This window comes from Bombus bifarius, unplaced genomic scaffold, assembly GCF_011952205.1.
Source record: "Bombus bifarius isolate JDL3187 unplaced genomic scaffold, Bbif_JDL3187 scf7180000008140, whole genome shotgun sequence".
In the NCBI taxonomy this organism is placed as follows: Eukaryota; Metazoa; Arthropoda; class Insecta; order Hymenoptera; family Apidae; genus Bombus; species Bombus bifarius.
This window is the reverse complement of record NW_022884468.1, coordinates 712,297-729,335: the sequence shown is the minus strand read 5'-3', so window position 1 is coordinate 729,335 and position 17,039 is coordinate 712,297. Positions and strand designations below refer to the sequence as shown.

The window sequence follows — 17,039 nt, the reverse complement described above, 5'->3', positions numbered from 1 at the left end:
GCCGGTATAATTATTCTTTTTACCATACATAAAAAGTTCACGTACGTGACGTCCTTCTGTGCATTAGATTCTTTCATCGCCTACATTTTTCGAAATAATTTCTGCAAAACCGAGTCGAATTATACTATCTACGCCAGGTTTGTAACATGGAATTATCCGAGTGCCTTTTCTTTAAATTATATCATACACAACATCACTACTAAAAAAAATTATTTTTTTTTAATATGAAAAACTGTCAGCCCTGTAGAAGATTGCACGAGATTAAATCTCGTCGCAGTAAGCATTAAGCTCGTCGTCGCGTGACGCCTTTCGGAACGAGCTTTGTGATAGTATATTTTACTGACAATTAGACATTTAAAAAGAGGAGGAATAAAACATAATGAAGCATATGCTGGATTTACTGCTTACTATGATTTAAATTATTATTAACTAATTGTAGGTCGCGTGTCATCTGAGTGTCAGCACTGAAATAGTAGAAAATGAATTTGATACATTCGAAGCTGTACATTCTTGAATTCTTAAATTAAATATCTAATTTGTTCGAAGATTATACGAAAACATCTGACGTTAAAAATAGGTTAACTAACTTAGAATAAAGAAGAAGTCAAACTTCTATGACCAAAAAAATAACTTCTTAAGTAAACTCAATCTCTGGGTGATAAAAGTTTCTCTCTACAACGACAAGCAGTATTATATCGAGCAAGTCAGAAGTAAAATAAATTTCACGTGATAACGAGTGTTTAACAGCTTATCATTAATCTCTGTCGGTAACACCGATGCACCGGTCCACTTTTAGTTATCTATTGACAAATTGCACCGATAAATTCTATACAAGTTAGCAGGAATTCTTCGACAGTGAAATATCAGTCGCGGTTGTGAACTAGAAGTCTCATGTCATTCTGATAACGAGCCTTAACCCCTCTCGTTGTTCTTTTAATTCCCTTATTATTATTACATCATTATGTATTATTATATCACCTGATCATTAATTATCCTCATTTAATTAATTATTATTACTTAGTAAATGAACTTGAGAACAGTGTTCAATGTAAGTTTGAGAGAGGTAGAGAAACGTTTAAAGTAGTCACTTATAGTACTACACTCTAATGGAAAACAGAAATTGTTTTGAAACCATTCTCTAATAACTTTAGCGAGCGGAAACTAAGTTTTCTAGACCAAAGTGTAATAGCACCCAACTCGACCAAACTGAAAATAAGAACGATCTTTAAACAGCTCGGTTTGGCTTTACCTATCCAATCCTGACCCGTTAAGTTCAATTGTATCGGCTAAAACCTACGTACTTTCTCCTCCATCCATTTACAGATTAAAATGGAACACCGCGTGCACGGTAAGGGCAAACGAATGAAAACAAACTTCAAATATCACCGCGTCCTGAGATACTCCACCAAATAATTTTCAAAACTAACGGAAGTTTGCGCGCGTCTCTTTCGTGCTTCATGGGTCAGCCTGACTGTGTTTGTTGGATGGTCCACTTTAACCCTTCTGTTCGTAGCGTCGACTTTAGTCGTCATCCGAAAACTGCCTTTGGGCATTATTAAAGACTACTGATGAGCTCAAGTACGTCGCAAATAAGATCGAACATTGGTCGATTAGATTCAAACTCTCTATAAATATTTCAAGAAAAAGAAGTAATACTTGCAAGTAGACTCGAATACTAGTCGAATAGGCGTGAAACTTTTTTTGAGCATCTAGCCAAAAATTCTACATTTTCTTAACGTCATTTTCCTTGATCATCATTGAAGTCCACTATCGTAATTTTCTACAAAACGTTGTAAATCAAATATTATATTTCTAAAGAATTGTAAGTGGAAACGATAAAATAATATTTGTGAGATATACAGTGTTTTTCTGGCTTTCATAACGTTGCCATTTGTAAGAGTATCGATTCATTCTGATATCAAAGTACCTGTAGACAGAACTTCGAAAACTTCTGTTACAACTTCTGTTAAAATTATAACCGGACTGCAAACCTTTTCATCGAATTGCACCAGATGTCCGAATACTTTGGATGGTTATATATACTTTTTGTAAAGCATTTATTGTAAGTGAAACACTGTGTATTTGACCATGCTGTGCAATAGTCATGTGGCCAAAGTTGCACAACGGATTTAGATTAGTTCTATAATGATGCGGGTCGGCATCTGTTGGCCGCACAACATGCGACCGTTTCATAAAGAAAGTTTTATTATGTCGTTATTACGTATTTATTAGGTCATTAATTTAATATGCTACTCTAGGTATAATTCAGAATGAAATGAGCGACAATTAATATCCCTACGTTAATCAATTCCAAATAAGACTTTGTAAAATGATGTACAGTTAACTAAATTTTTTAAAACAACGAGATAGCGCATATTTCTCGAGATTTCAAAATTGTCACGCAGGAACGATCTGATATTCGCACACTTTATGAAAATATCGCAAAGTATTCCAATTGAACACGACACTGTCGAAATATGTAAATAAGTATTACAGAAGCGTTATTGATTTCAGATTTTTATTTTCTCAAATATCTGTTAATCTACTTAATCAGGCCGAATATTTAAACTTCAATACTTGATTAACTTTATAATCGTGATATGTTTTTGGCACCAACTATATTGCTATCACTCGCGAAGCAATCAACGCCACAATGAGATTGGAGTCTTGTAGGCCTGTGTGCACTCAGGTGAATGAGCTTGACGGACAGCTCGCGGCTGTTTAACCCTTTTAAGTGCTACGAACACGTATATTTAGCCGGTGAATGCCATCATGTTAGACTAAAAGCGTAGACGTCTGGTGCAATGACATCACCGTGAGCCTTTGATGTGTTCAAAACAAATGGATTTGTTTCGAAAGAAAATAATATGCTTCGTCCGCTTTATCTAATTTCACGTATAAAACAACTCCATTGATTTGAAAATAAACAGTTTATATAACAGATTTTCTCTACCGATGCTACCCATCATAATCATGAGGTGCAGTATTAAAGGCGATAGGCATTGCCTTTATTATGTTAGAAACGTCAAGAATTTTCGAGTTAATAAAACATTTGCGTATCACATCAGCAGATACAACCAAGTATTCTCTGTAAATGGCAGATCAAGGGATGGAACGTTAAAAAAAAGGAAAAATCGATAAAAGAATTAATTTACCATTGAAGCGAATACAAATAAAACAATGAACGAATTACGCATTAAAATGAAAATAAATTGAAATACCAACATAATTGTAAATTAATACAATCTTCACTACTAATACTTTTTACATAACATTTACAAATGTTATCTCGTAATCGAGCCAATTAACACGCAACAATGCCTATACATATGTACAATAGAGAATGTAATATTACAATAAGATATGTAAATAAGATATAAATATTTTAAATTTCCTGCTACGCGATAAAATCTTATAAAATCCTGCCAATTTCTCCCCAGTTTATGATATCGTTTATAGTTTAACGTGTATAATGCTCGATGTGTCAATTACAAATCCATGTACATTTAAGCATTCATTAACGAGCTAACTTGAACAAGGTGTCTAATGAAATAAATTTGACGAAGCTCACAGGTGGTACCTGGCAATTGGGCGAGGTGCTCTGCGACTCATGGGTGTCCCTCGATATTCTTCTCTGTACTGCCAGCATCCTATCGTTATGCGCCATATCCATAGACAGGTGAGTGGTTGGCCGCATTCCCGAATCATGGCACGTAAATGGAACGAGATTACCGCAAGAAATTTTACTGCGCGCGAATAGAGTGACCAACGCCAGTTACGTAGGCTGATGGTCGAATACCGGAAGTGCAAGTTTCCCGTTTAGTAGACGAGAATCCAGTCTTCTTGCCTCGTAGAAACGAAATCGTTTAAAGTTTATAGGAGATTTTCTGAAACTGAGAGGAACCGATTCGGTACAAATTAACTGGCCGATCACGTGCAAGCTTTTCGTATCCGCGCGATTTATATCGAGCGGTGCTTAACCCGTAGAGATATAGCTGCGCCGTGTCGCTGCAAATTAGAAGTTCCCGGTCAAGCCAGTGCGTACCTCGATACTTGTGACGCTGCGATGTGGAAACAAGTAACGAGATTAATGAAATTTATTAAACTTTCATCAATTACAATTCTATTGTGTACAATTATGATTTCTTTTATAGCTTGAACTATCTTTTATAAGTCGTTGCATTTTCCAAGTTAAATTGCGCTCATCAAACTTAAACTCGTTCAAATATATAACGCTTTCTCTCTCTCTCTCTGCAATTTACAACTAAAACTGTGAAAAGCGTGGTGTGAACTGGGTCTACATTTATTTTAATTAAGAACTTCCATCTGAATTCGTCGCTTAGTTGTTCCCACGTGCTTCCTAAATGAATTTCATTTTCATCGAAGGTACCTAGCCGTAACTCAACCGCTGATATACAGCCGACGACGACGAAGCAAGAGATTGGCTGGATTGATGATTGTCGCAGTATGGGTGCTAGCTGGCGCTATCACCAGTCCACCTCTGCTGGGATGCTTTCCACGTGCGACGAATCGTGACACTAAAAAATGCTCGTACAACATGGACTCTTCATACGTGATATTTTCCGCGATGGGTTCTTTTTTCCTACCGATGTTGGTAATGCTTTACGTATACGGCAGAATATCCTGCGTGATTGCCAGCCGACACAGAAATCTCGAAGCCACCGAGAGCGAAAACATTCGACCACGTCGCAACGTTTTGGTAAGCATTCTCTGACAGATTATTTTCTTATATTCTCCGAACTCTTTGAAAGATGGAGGTTGTTTGAAAGCGTAAAAAATTAAAAATTAGAGACTTTGTTATTTTTTATTGCATTTACTAGAGCAATTGAGCATTAGAAAACGAATAATCTTTATCTATATTTTAATGAAATATATATACAAAACTTTGTGGTTATAAAAATATTTTCGATTCAATTCTGTGAATACAGAAACAATTACAAGTAAATAAAAATGTAGGTAAGAAGAATTAAGACGAAGTGAAGGAAAGTATATTCTCTAATTAACAGGACACATTTTTATGCACCAAGCATCTGTAAAGCATCATTACGCTTTCTTTGGAAATGAACTCCTACGCTTCTAGTTATATTAATTTACGCAACTTTTCATCTCCAACGAGAAAATACCTATTTGCACAACGTGTTTCCCTGAAGGCATACGGGATATAACTCGTGTGCTGAGCAACTTGAAAAAAAAATGAGAAGAAATTTAGAGTGCACTGAAAAATTATACGAACATCTGTTATAGTCGATACACCAAACCAATTTATCAAATTTTAATCAGTAATAATATTGAATCAATTATAATCAATAGAGCTTAGAAGAAATGAATCGATCAGTACAATCCAAAATATATATGTGTAATCGATGCGTAGAAGTGCAAGAAATTATCTTATGATTTTGTAAAGTCTAAAAGAAAAACAAAGTAATAAAATGTAGCTATATAATATATTTAATTAATACGTTGCTGTATAAACGTTGAACAAGACAAGAACATTTTTTTCGGATGATGAATCAAATATCTGGAATAAAATGTTGAATTTCGAAAATTCTACAACTCATTGCAACTAGAAACTGCAGGAACGAATCAGACGCAATCCAGTTTGCTCGGAAAGACTGACAAGCGTATATATTATAAATGAGAAATCGATTCGCAATTTCAATCTATTGATACTAATGCTTACAAACCTGTTACGATGACACCGCTCGACAGATTTTCAGTAGGTAATGCGAAACTTATGAATATGGAAGCGCAGACTTGCTCGATATTGCTTTCGATAGTGACACCGAAATCTTGTACCCTATCTCTGCGATATTTTTACGATAATCTTGAAAAATTGATAAGCTTTTTGAAACTTAATATTTTTGTAGAATAATATAAATTTATCCCTATGAAGTTTCACGAACACTAACCAATTTTTCTGGAAAGTAAGATACTATAATATCGCACTTGTACAATTAAAAGTACACGTGTACACTGTCCCATCTCTCTTTGTTACTTTATTTTGTTGTATCCAATTTGTCGCTAGGAAGAATTTCAATTTGCTCCAATTTTCTGCAGATCGAGCGTGCAAAGAGCATCAGAGTACGAAGAACAGAATGCGTAACCAGTAGCGTGACATGCGACAGGGCATCCGACGAAGCGGAACCTCCTAGCACGAGCAAAAGGTCCGGGATTGTCCGCAGCCATCAGCAGAGTTGCATCAACAGAGTTGCACGAGAGACAAAAACCGCTGCCACTTTAGCAGTGGTCGTAGGTGGATTCGTCGCCTGTTGGTTACCATTCTTCATCCTCTACTTGGCCACTCCTTTCGTGCCTATGGAACCACCAGATATTCTGATGCCTGCGCTAACTTGGCTAGGTAATTATCATAAAGCAGTCGAAGTTGTACTCGATAGAGGATCGTGGTCAATTTGTGCACTTTATGCAAACAGCTTGTTTGTTGGAATTTTACAATTAATTGGTCCTCATTAAGGGGTTTATATGATGTACATCCCCCTTTATGGGTTTATGTAAATTCTTGTCTAAAAAGTAAATAACAAGGCTTCCCTACCACTGACATTCACTTGATTTTATTCTTCGCAATTAATTTCTACTTTCTACTTTCAACATCCAACATTCAAACTTTTAATAAAAGACCTGTGAAAGTAGAGGTAATTTCTTTTCGACATCGAAAATCTTTATCGATGTTTTATAATTGACATAATCCAAATTAGTTAGAAGAGTTAGCTGAGCTGGTTAAATTATCCCTCGTTATCTACTGCTTCCAATATTTTTCGGATCAGAGTAAAATTCTATAAAAGTAAAAAATGATTCTACTTTCAAGGTGATAAAGTGGCCGACCCACTTTCGGATCTCTTCCGTAGTTCGGAATTCTTTCCGAACAGACTATGTTTTATTGTCCAAAATAAGTGGAAACGCAAAAGTACGAAGTAAGTGGAATAGGCTAGTGACAGCAATAACCACTTTCCAATGAAATTCCAATTCCATTGTATGGGATACGCATCGCGGCATTACTACAGTATATGGTAGATTTTATGATCATCTCTTCCCTTTTAGTATACAAAACATTCTAATTTCATAGCTATTACAAAGGTGACAATAAAAGCTTTAATATTGGAGAAATTAAATGTGGAGGTATTTGTAATGAAGAACATTTTATGCATTTAATACTAAGGGGCATATGTATACATTTTACATTTTGTAATATATTAAATTACAATTGTTTCATTTTTATTTCTCACTGGAAGATATCATCAACTTTAATATATATATATATATATATATATATATATATATATATATATATATTAAATTAAATATATATATTATATTAAATATATATATATATTGTTAAATATTTTTAAAAGCCTAAATGAATAGTTATATTAAATTGTTTAATAACTTTTTGACTTATTTCAGGCTGGATTAATTCGGCTATAAATCCATTCATCTATGCCTTCTACTCGGCCGACTTCAGGCTTGCATTCTGGCGATTGACTTGCCGAAAATGCTTCAAAACTAGAACTAATTTGGATCGCAGCAATCGGAAATTACCAGCCCCGACTAATTGGAAGAAGGACAACATGGAGGACGTGAAAATCGGGGAATGAACGTTGGAACGAATATCTTTCGATCGTGATCGTAAAGAGGATCACTGTGATTTATTTAATAGCGCTAATTACATCGGTCACATTCATGTAATTTATACGAAACGTGCAATCTCGCGAACGTTACTGAATTTTTTCATAATTTAATGACAGTCAAATGATATGTATAATATGCGAATATTTGTATTATTCGGAAGATATTACACACATTCACCGCCCATTACAGGTATAGAGATATACGTTTACACGTATCAGACATTATCAGACATTTTTATATATAATAGGAATTCTAGCCAAATATAATGTAGATCAAGGAAAGAATTATAATTAATTTGAATTTTTTCTCCATAGTACAACGCAAGAAAAGAAAAAATTACTATTTTAATACTGAAATCCCGACTTATCCGAATAATACACTTATTCGCACATCTCAAGCATTGTAATCGGACAATCGCGCATACCACACGCACAATGACTGCACAATTCATATATTCGTTCGACTAACATAGCGAACAAAAGAGAAGTAAGGATATTTATTTAGCAAAATAGTGGCAACATATCTGTTGCATTCGGTTGTATCGATATCAAGATGTATACATGAACATTATTCGCGCGGATCCACTTCGTAGAAACCCAACAACAATAAATAATAATCGATCGTAGGAAATAGTCTTCCTTTTGTCATTAAAGTATCCTGTCTGTATTTATCGACGCATAGATATCTGTTGATGTAGAAAGTATGCAAGTATACGGATTTTATAACGTCCCATTGGTGTATTTCATTTAAAATGCCTACGCCCTTCTATCTGCTTCTTTGCGCTCAGGTGTTAATTACGCAATACCGGCCTTGTACACTGGTATCGCAGCAAATTAACACAATGAGAAATTAATTAGCTGCCTCGGTACAAAAGCTGTTTGTTCTCAGCCTAGCACAGTGGTGCGTTCTACCGCGCACGACACAAAAGGAGACATTATGAGGGAGTAAAAATTTTAATACGCGATGAAAGTAGGTGGCAATTATTACTCCAGTAAGTCGAGATTATTAACACAAAAAGGAATTATATTAATTAGCATCTCATAGAAAATTAACTTTCGTAAATAGTAAATATGATCAAATTGTATAAACAAACATAATATGATTTTTTGAACTCTTTTGATGTGACTTTTAAACCTTGGAACTGTATTTCAATCTTATTTTTATTATTATAGAGAGAAAAAGATGACGTGTTTATAAAATTCGATTATTGCATAAGTAATAGAATTTCATTCCATAAGAATTATCCCAGCTCAGAACATCTAACAATTAATGTTAATTATACGTATACTTATATAAAACCTAGAACGCAATTCAAAGTTCAAAACTCTACTGAGAAAAAGTACCTAATTAAAACTAGATGATTTTAGAATGCACACAATCTCTTTATTTTTATCTTATTACTGAATCGTATTTAGAAGGACTTAAGTACTATCTATGAAAGAAACATTCAAGAGTCACCTTCCTGATACAATAAATCTGTAAGTCAATATGTGCAATAAGAAGTTATTCGAATATGTAAACTTATATACTTTTTATAAAGACATTTTCGAAGTAATAGTTTAGAAATTTTGTTACCATGCTTTTAAGTTTCATACACATCAAGATTTCCATTTAACATTCACGTTCAATCCAATAAACAAATTGAATTCTAATGGAATTAAAAACGCGTAAGTGCATGATAAAATCTGCGGTGAGGTTTTACATTTTCTACTTAGCCACTGAATAATATTAATGCAAAATTGCAACTCCATTGTCGTAATATGGTAAGAATTTTCTGTATTATCAACTAACAGTAACAATTTTTATATTAACGACTGGAAAATTTTCTAATTTTCTAATTTTATTCTATACTGTATAATAATGAAATTTGTTGTTGTCTACAAATTATAAGAAATAGAAAAATAATTAATATGCATATTGGAGACGAAAGTTATGAATCAGTAGATACCCTCAATTACTAAAAACATTTTATAATTCTAAATACATACAAGGTACAAGTACAGACAATGTGCACAAACATTGTGTAAGTACATCTCGTGTGTGGTACGAGATAAATCTGACATGCAATGCTTTCTCGTATATACTCATATTGTGGATGATCGAATGGGCTATCTTATCATTATCGTGTTATATACGACGTTATCGATTTAATATTATTGGAAACATATTCGAAACTATTGATACATGACCATCTGTATGTAATTTTAGGTCAATGTCAGTATACACATTGACTAAGTATCTTGTCGGTGGTATGCATTACGTAGCATTCTTTTTAGCTACATCAGGTAATAAAGGAACGGGAACATAATTTTACAGTTTCAGTAGACAAATTTCGGGCAACGCAACGCTACATACTGAAAGGTGATCATTTTGTAAACGCAACACTAACGAGAAGATGTAATTACATTAATCGCGATAGGAAAATATTGCAACATTAGTTCTTAAGTTGAATTCAATAAAGATAATTATCGTTATCTTTATAAAAAGCTACTTTTAATATTCGTGATAGCAAGCATCAGATCGCAGCATCACAAATTTTATTAAAAATCAACGTCTTTAATTAAACATTGAATAGAAGGAGACACAACAAATTCTAATAATATTTTTTAGATTATAATACAAAATTCGAACAAAAACAATCACGATAAATCTCATAAATCGCAACACTAATCCAAACCCAAATCAGTGCTTTTTCGTAACTCTAATTAAAACAGAAATTAATTCCGAGCGCGGTATTTCGATCACTTCCCAATTTTAACTTAAACCGCAATTAATCACTCGCATAACTAATAAAACAACCACGATTTGCCCAGTGGGATGGTGAGCCGGGATGTTTATAGGCCAAGATACAAACTACTATTATTACTATTACTACTACTACTACTACTACTACTACTACTACTACTACTACTACTAGTACTAGTACTACTACTATTACTACTACTACTACTACTACTACTACTACTAAAACTAAAAGCGAGCATAGTGACAATGTAGTAACAGAAATGACTTCACATGCTATGAATCATTTAAATGACCCAGAGGATATGGAGCCATTATTAGTTGCCCTCTTGAACGACAATTTGTCGGGCCTCTTCGGCTTATAGCCTCTTCTTTCTTCTTTCCTGCTGAAACCTAAATGTAGACTTTCGAGAGTCCCTAATCACAAAAAAAGGAAAGAACAAAAATTCGCGGAATTTAACCACCCTGGTACATATGTGCAACAATCATAGTAATTACAGTATTAATAAAACATAAGAACAGAATCTAGAGCGATATACATCTGTTTCGAAACCTACTTCAGAGCCACGACCGCGAATATGAATTTAAAAAATCAATAAGTAAAGCCAAAGACGAGTGGCATTCTTCGCTTATGCCAGTTCTATCGATTTTTCAAGTTATAATAACAGAAGCAGGTTGGTTACGGGAAAACGCACCTATCCGACTTGGAGACTGTGTCAAACTGCTCTGGCACAACCTATTTATACTTATAATTAACATTCATACCAGGCAGTGTGTCTATCTAGCTCTATATTTAAAAAATGGCAAAGGACAAATACACTAACATATTCACTCCACAGTTCTCATACATACCACTCTGAGACATCCCCCACACCCAAGTTCAGCACACTTTATATTTTATACTTTCGCACTCTTATACTTACTGACTTTATGTACTTTCTTCCTGAAATTAACTGACGATGGCTAGAACCATTACGTAAAACACAATAAACTACGTATATATCTCGATTTTAAGCATACATGAGTTTATAATTGTGGAAGAGTATTTTGTGTATGCTAACGAAATCATGTTATTTGAAATCACGTACACGATGCACTAACGATCGTCAGTTGCTCGTGCCCATTGCCAGTACCTCGCCCAAACAGCATATGAGCAAGATCCAAGCAATGATCACGGAAAGTGTTAAACCTGAAAATCCTGAACTAAAAAATGATTAATGCTTCTAGCTTTCATCTAACGGACTAATGATCTTACAATTTGCATTTAAAAATTTTATTTTATATTGTTAAAACTTTATGCTTTACTTTACTAATTCGATAAGCAATTAAAATTCTCTCATTGAAACAAAGAAATTGCAAATGAACAAGACATTTATTTGTAAGGATAAGTGACTTTAAGTTAAACATAAATGAAAATAACTACAGGCGACTCCTTCATCAAAGCACTTTTTCGAATACATGAAAGCAATGTTTAAAATTTATTGCTTTGATTCTGAAATCTACCTACCGCGAAGTGTCTTCTTGCATTTAATATTTGGTATTTAACATTTTTGTATAATGAACATCGAACTTTAATATCATGATATGTAAACTTATACTCAAGCTTAAAATAATCGAAGTCGGAGGATATCCGACTTCTCTGCAGGGACATTTTGTAATTTACGCAATTTTAATATTTACTTTTATAACAAACTTTTGCAAATATCGATGTTGAATAAATTCTGATTTTTCTCGGATTATATTAATACTATCGATATAAAATTTTTATCATCAAAAATCGCGATATATGTGTGCAAGAAGACCCTATCCTGAACTAATACATAAAGTAAATAAGATATTACTACTCACGAGTATGTGTAATTAATACTCGTGGTCACACACTCGCCAAAAATTCTACGTAATACAACTACTCATCCGTGTCGATTCGGACCTATCGTCCTGCAACATGATTGGATGAACGGAGGAATAAAACTGTATTCGACTCACGATTAACTGCAGGTTATGATACTATCAATGTTGCTGTGGCTCAGAAGAAGTTATCATGAATGCATTGAACCCCATGGTGAAAATAGAGGTTGTGAAAAACCTTTAACAAAAATACGATGAAACACAAAACATGAAAGATAAACACAAGTATTATGTGTATATGGAATTCTCTATTTCGTCTACAATAATAATTTGCGTTTTTGTAATTATATTCAATTACTCACTTCGTTTCCCAAATCGAAAGGAACAAAAATCCTTTTCTTCGTCGTTGTCCATAGTATCTCGTCTTCTCATACCTCGTCTGCTTCTAATTGTACCAATTTCCGTGATTAAACTGAATTTCTTTATCTCTCTAAGATCTAAAATTATCCTCCTAAATAAAAAAGATATTCAGTAATGCAAAAATAAGTCTAAAAACGACTTAGTTTAATCTTTACCGAATGACTTCCATAATGCTTCTTCTTGCTGCAGTTCCCGCGTAAAACTGTCATTTCATGGCGGCATAAATCGATTAGAAGAAATTATATATCGATAATAATCGATATAGCGATATGTAATGTAATACAACGTATCATAGTCGTGTGCCTATTTCTGTGCCTCGCCTGGGTTTTGGCGCTGTAATCTTCATTGACCCTGAATCGGCAACGTCGCATTTGACAGGAAAATCATGAAATTGTCTCTTATTTGTTGATGTCCCAACCGTGGAATATGAAGAAGTATTACATCTGTTATTGCATCTCGGGTCTATCGTATATCTATATCTCGTCCGTATTCTAAATCAAATCACAACTTGTTTATACTTATATATTGACGTATGTCAATATAAAAAAAAATGAAATATCAAAAATTTAATTTAATATAAAAGATAAAAAAATACAAAAGTAATAAAAGTATATGGAGTGCCCATACAATCGAAAAATGAAATATAATGTTACTAAAATCCACATAACATTTTTGAATTCGTGTAATTTTCAAATTCATGGTGATCGACCTAAAAGTACGAAACACTACTACATATAAACAATGGTCACACGATACAGTATTTGGAAACATCAGTTTCCCCACTACTAGATTCATCGAGGCAAATGCGAACTCTAGTGCTCAATATTTGAAAATAAACGTTAGCCAGTCTTTCCTTGTATGTCATTGTGCGAAGTTATTCGTTTGGCGTAGTTCGTAATAAGCCACAGATTATTCGTTTCAAATGGTATGTATATTTGTATCAATCACTCACTTTTTAATATAATTTTCGTAGCTTTTGATTATATGTTATCAGTGTACTATAAATTATGAATTTACATAATATAATAAAAAATGTATACTTACGAACCAGATTGTTTTCGCGCCAATTCTCGATATATATTTACACTTCAATTGTTGTTCAAATCACAAACGTAATTCATTATTTTTGATACGAATTATTATACGGATTATTTTTGATTCCAACTTTTGTGGTAACATGCATAATAATAAACACTTTATAAATAATAGCAATTGAATATGCATTTATACATTTAATTATTCTCCTTTTATGTATATATATTGACTTAAAGCATTCACAATCGCTTCTACTTAGGAAGTTATAAATAGATTTGATAATATTATGCTATGAGATTGAAAAGCAATTTAATTTATTAATTACGTATTTATGTACATTGAAGAGATTGAAACATATTTATCCGGATTCACTTTTATTTGGAATTCATATGTATATTCTCATTGGCTCATTGTCAGTCAGTAGAATAGCACAGATGGCGCCATATTGTCCAAACGTCAATTTCGAGAAAAATCTTCCAAATAAATGAATTGTATCTACTGCAATTTATATCTTACATAGACAAAGTCTCCATGTTTCGCTTGTTAATATAACATAATAGAAAATATAATTCACATTCTTCTTTAATCCAATAAATAATTAGATTTATTGGATTTCCTGAATCCTCATCTGAATTTTTAGTTATATTTTTAAGCATTTCCTATCCTTGATCTAATTTTTACTTTTAATTTTGGTAATACATTTACGGTTTAATTAAAGTATGTGTATATTATAATATAGATTTTTTTCATTTTTACGAGCTCATATTGGATATTCCTTTTTTTGTTTACTATTTCCTTCTATTCTTTTCTATTCATATATCATTATATATATTATTATATATAATAATATAATATATATATTATTATTATATAATTATAATTATTTTTATATATTTATATATTTTAAAAATCTAGTAATTTAGTTAAATTTTAATGCTTTATTTATATCAATACCTAATATAGAATTTCATTACAGGTCTTTTAAACCAATATGCATTAACTGTGAGTGACTGTGTACCTGCTGAGTGGAATGAAATTATCCTACAGCTGGATAATGCAAGGGCACTTAGTAACTGTACGATTTCGAATTACCTACGATCGGTGAGTCGCATATTCATTTTTTCTTTTTCTCCAAATTTTTAATTGTAAGCAGCAACAGTGCAGTAAAATAAATATGTATATGAATATTTATAGGGCCATGTTGGTATATAAAAAGAGATGCGAATGAATTACCTTCACGTTGTTTTATTAAAATAGAAAAATCCCATATAACTTCCGAATATTATGATTGTATTAGGATTAGAGTATATCATATTTTTAATAATATATATTATATAAAATATATTTTATTAATATATATATTAATTATAATTATAAAGATGAATATAAATTATAAATATTATATATATTAAATATATATTATATATTAATAATATATATAAACAATAAGTCAGGAAAAAAACGTTTTTAGTCAAAAGCAGGACATACATATTAGGACACAAAAATATTAAATATTATATTATAATAAGATAGTAATAAGGATATTAATAACAGTAAATGAAATTAATAATATACACAGAACAACATATATATTATTTAGGTACTTTTTACATGGTTCCTATTATATGTCAGTCTATATCTAGGATTTTGAAAAATTTAATGGTATATGTATTTCATTTTGTTATAACAGCGAAATAAAATAAGAAACTGTAAGTTTTCGTTTTTGTCATATCTGTATTTGTACAATATCCGTTTATACATCTTTATTATTAAGGGAGTAGGCCAACTGGGGTTACGGATGGGGTACACAAATCCACAAAGTTCCTCGAGAGGAGGAATGGGCGAAAAATTCGAAAGACTCGCGCGTCGCGCTTTACTTGCGCCCATACATACTACAAAAAATCAGTCATTATGTTACGCACAATAATAAATCACCAGCGACGTAACAACCTTTCATCGAAACACGCTTTACTTAAGATTTGACGCGACTTCCGCAAAGTATTTTTCTTTTCGTGTCATCCTCAATTCATTATCAATCCTAATCAGGATTATTAAAGTTCCCTCTTCGTTTCTTCATTATATCCGTTTTTTTTTTCATTATTTCTCGTACTTTTATTCCTAGAACAGTGATTTCCAACCGCGTACATATTATTGGTTATCGGGCAAGTATTTAAATTTTCAATACGTTTTTACATTTTCATTTTTAATAGCATTTTAATAGAATTATACAATTTATTTCTCTTACAATAAAATCATAATTTTTATAGGAATTATATATTGAAATACTTTTTCCATTATTGTATCTCAAGCCAGAGGAATCTATAATATTCAACGAGGAATCATTGTGTATTGCGATTTATTGTGCACCGATCTGTGATAAACTCTGGGACTATAATTTGTTCATTCTGCAACACTGATAAAATTACTGATATTTAACTTGTTAGTTTGAAGGAACCATTATAAACTTCTCTGTATCTCTCTATCTCGATAAACTCTGGAATCATAGTTTTATTTGCAACATTGATAAAATTACGTACGCTTAAACTGCAAGTAACGAAAGGAATCGCAAAAATTCCGTCGTTCTACTGTATCGTTTCTCTTCAGTAAAATTATAATGTTATTATACTTTCATCTGTAACATTCAATAGAATTATTGACTCAGCTATACACATACTTTTTTATGGATTACACTCGTGTGACCTCGCGAGCCGAAGCTTTCGTATGTTCTCTCGACCAACGAATAGGAATCAACGATCTAGTTGAAACACACTGTCCTGGAAGGTATTCGCGCGCATAATTTCTACAGAAATCAGTAAAGAATAAACGCTGGTTAATAAAATTGATAAAATTTGGAACAAGATTGCACAGAATGGATCATCGTCGGCACACGTTTCATCATCGTTTAGTATCGTTAGAACAGAAAAGTCTGTTTCCACAGTTGAAACTGTAGAAAACTGAATTTTGTGCGAGCATTTTGCTAAATCAACAAGAAAAAAGAAATGGAATTCTCGTACTTTCTCATTCTTTCATCTTTCGATCGTGTCTTCCCGTATCGTATCGCAACTTCAATACGATTTCATCGCCCAGATATGTACGTGCCATGATTAATTAAAGTTTGAGGAATCGATTAACCTTTTGAGAGTACTATCGTCAAAGAAGCGTCTTACTGTCTGTACACGAGCAAAATTTCGAATTTTGTTGAACCTGCAAACGATTTCTTTCAACGAAAAAAATAAACCAGCAGAAGGAAAATCTAGCTTCGTTGATGAAACTGCCAGGATAGAATATAATGTGTCACGCAACATCGAAGACGCTTCTGTGCGGACTTC

General features: G+C 32.7%; 1 protein-coding gene and 1 long non-coding RNA gene across 5 annotated transcripts in view; both read left to right on the top strand.

Annotated features, from left to right (window-relative positions):
• LOC117208557 (tyramine receptor 1-like) overlaps window positions 1-7,876 on the top strand; it is a 99,886-nt gene extending 92,010 nt beyond the window's left edge. For all 3 annotated transcript variants that reach the window (XM_033449775.1, XM_033449774.1, XM_033449776.1), the window contains 4 exons: window positions 3,567-3,679; window positions 4,387-4,720; window positions 6,079-6,379; window positions 7,441-7,876. In XM_033449775.1, coding sequence (XP_033305666.1) covers window positions 3,567-3,679; window positions 4,387-4,720; window positions 6,079-6,379; window positions 7,441-7,631 — 939 coding nt within the window. In that variant the 3' untranslated portion in view covers window positions 7,632-7,876. The remainder of the gene's footprint in view (window positions 1-3,566; window positions 3,680-4,386; window positions 4,721-6,078; window positions 6,380-7,440) is intronic.
• A 5,517-nt stretch (window positions 7,877-13,393) lies between these two features.
• Window positions 13,394-17,039, top strand: part of LOC117208577 — a 156,370-nt gene continuing 152,724 nt past the window's right edge. For both annotated transcript variants that reach the window (XR_004487730.1, XR_004487731.1), the window contains exons 1-2: window positions 13,394-13,600; window positions 14,687-14,811. This is a non-coding gene — a long non-coding RNA (uncharacterized LOC117208577). The remainder of the gene's footprint in view (window positions 13,601-14,686; window positions 14,812-17,039) is intronic.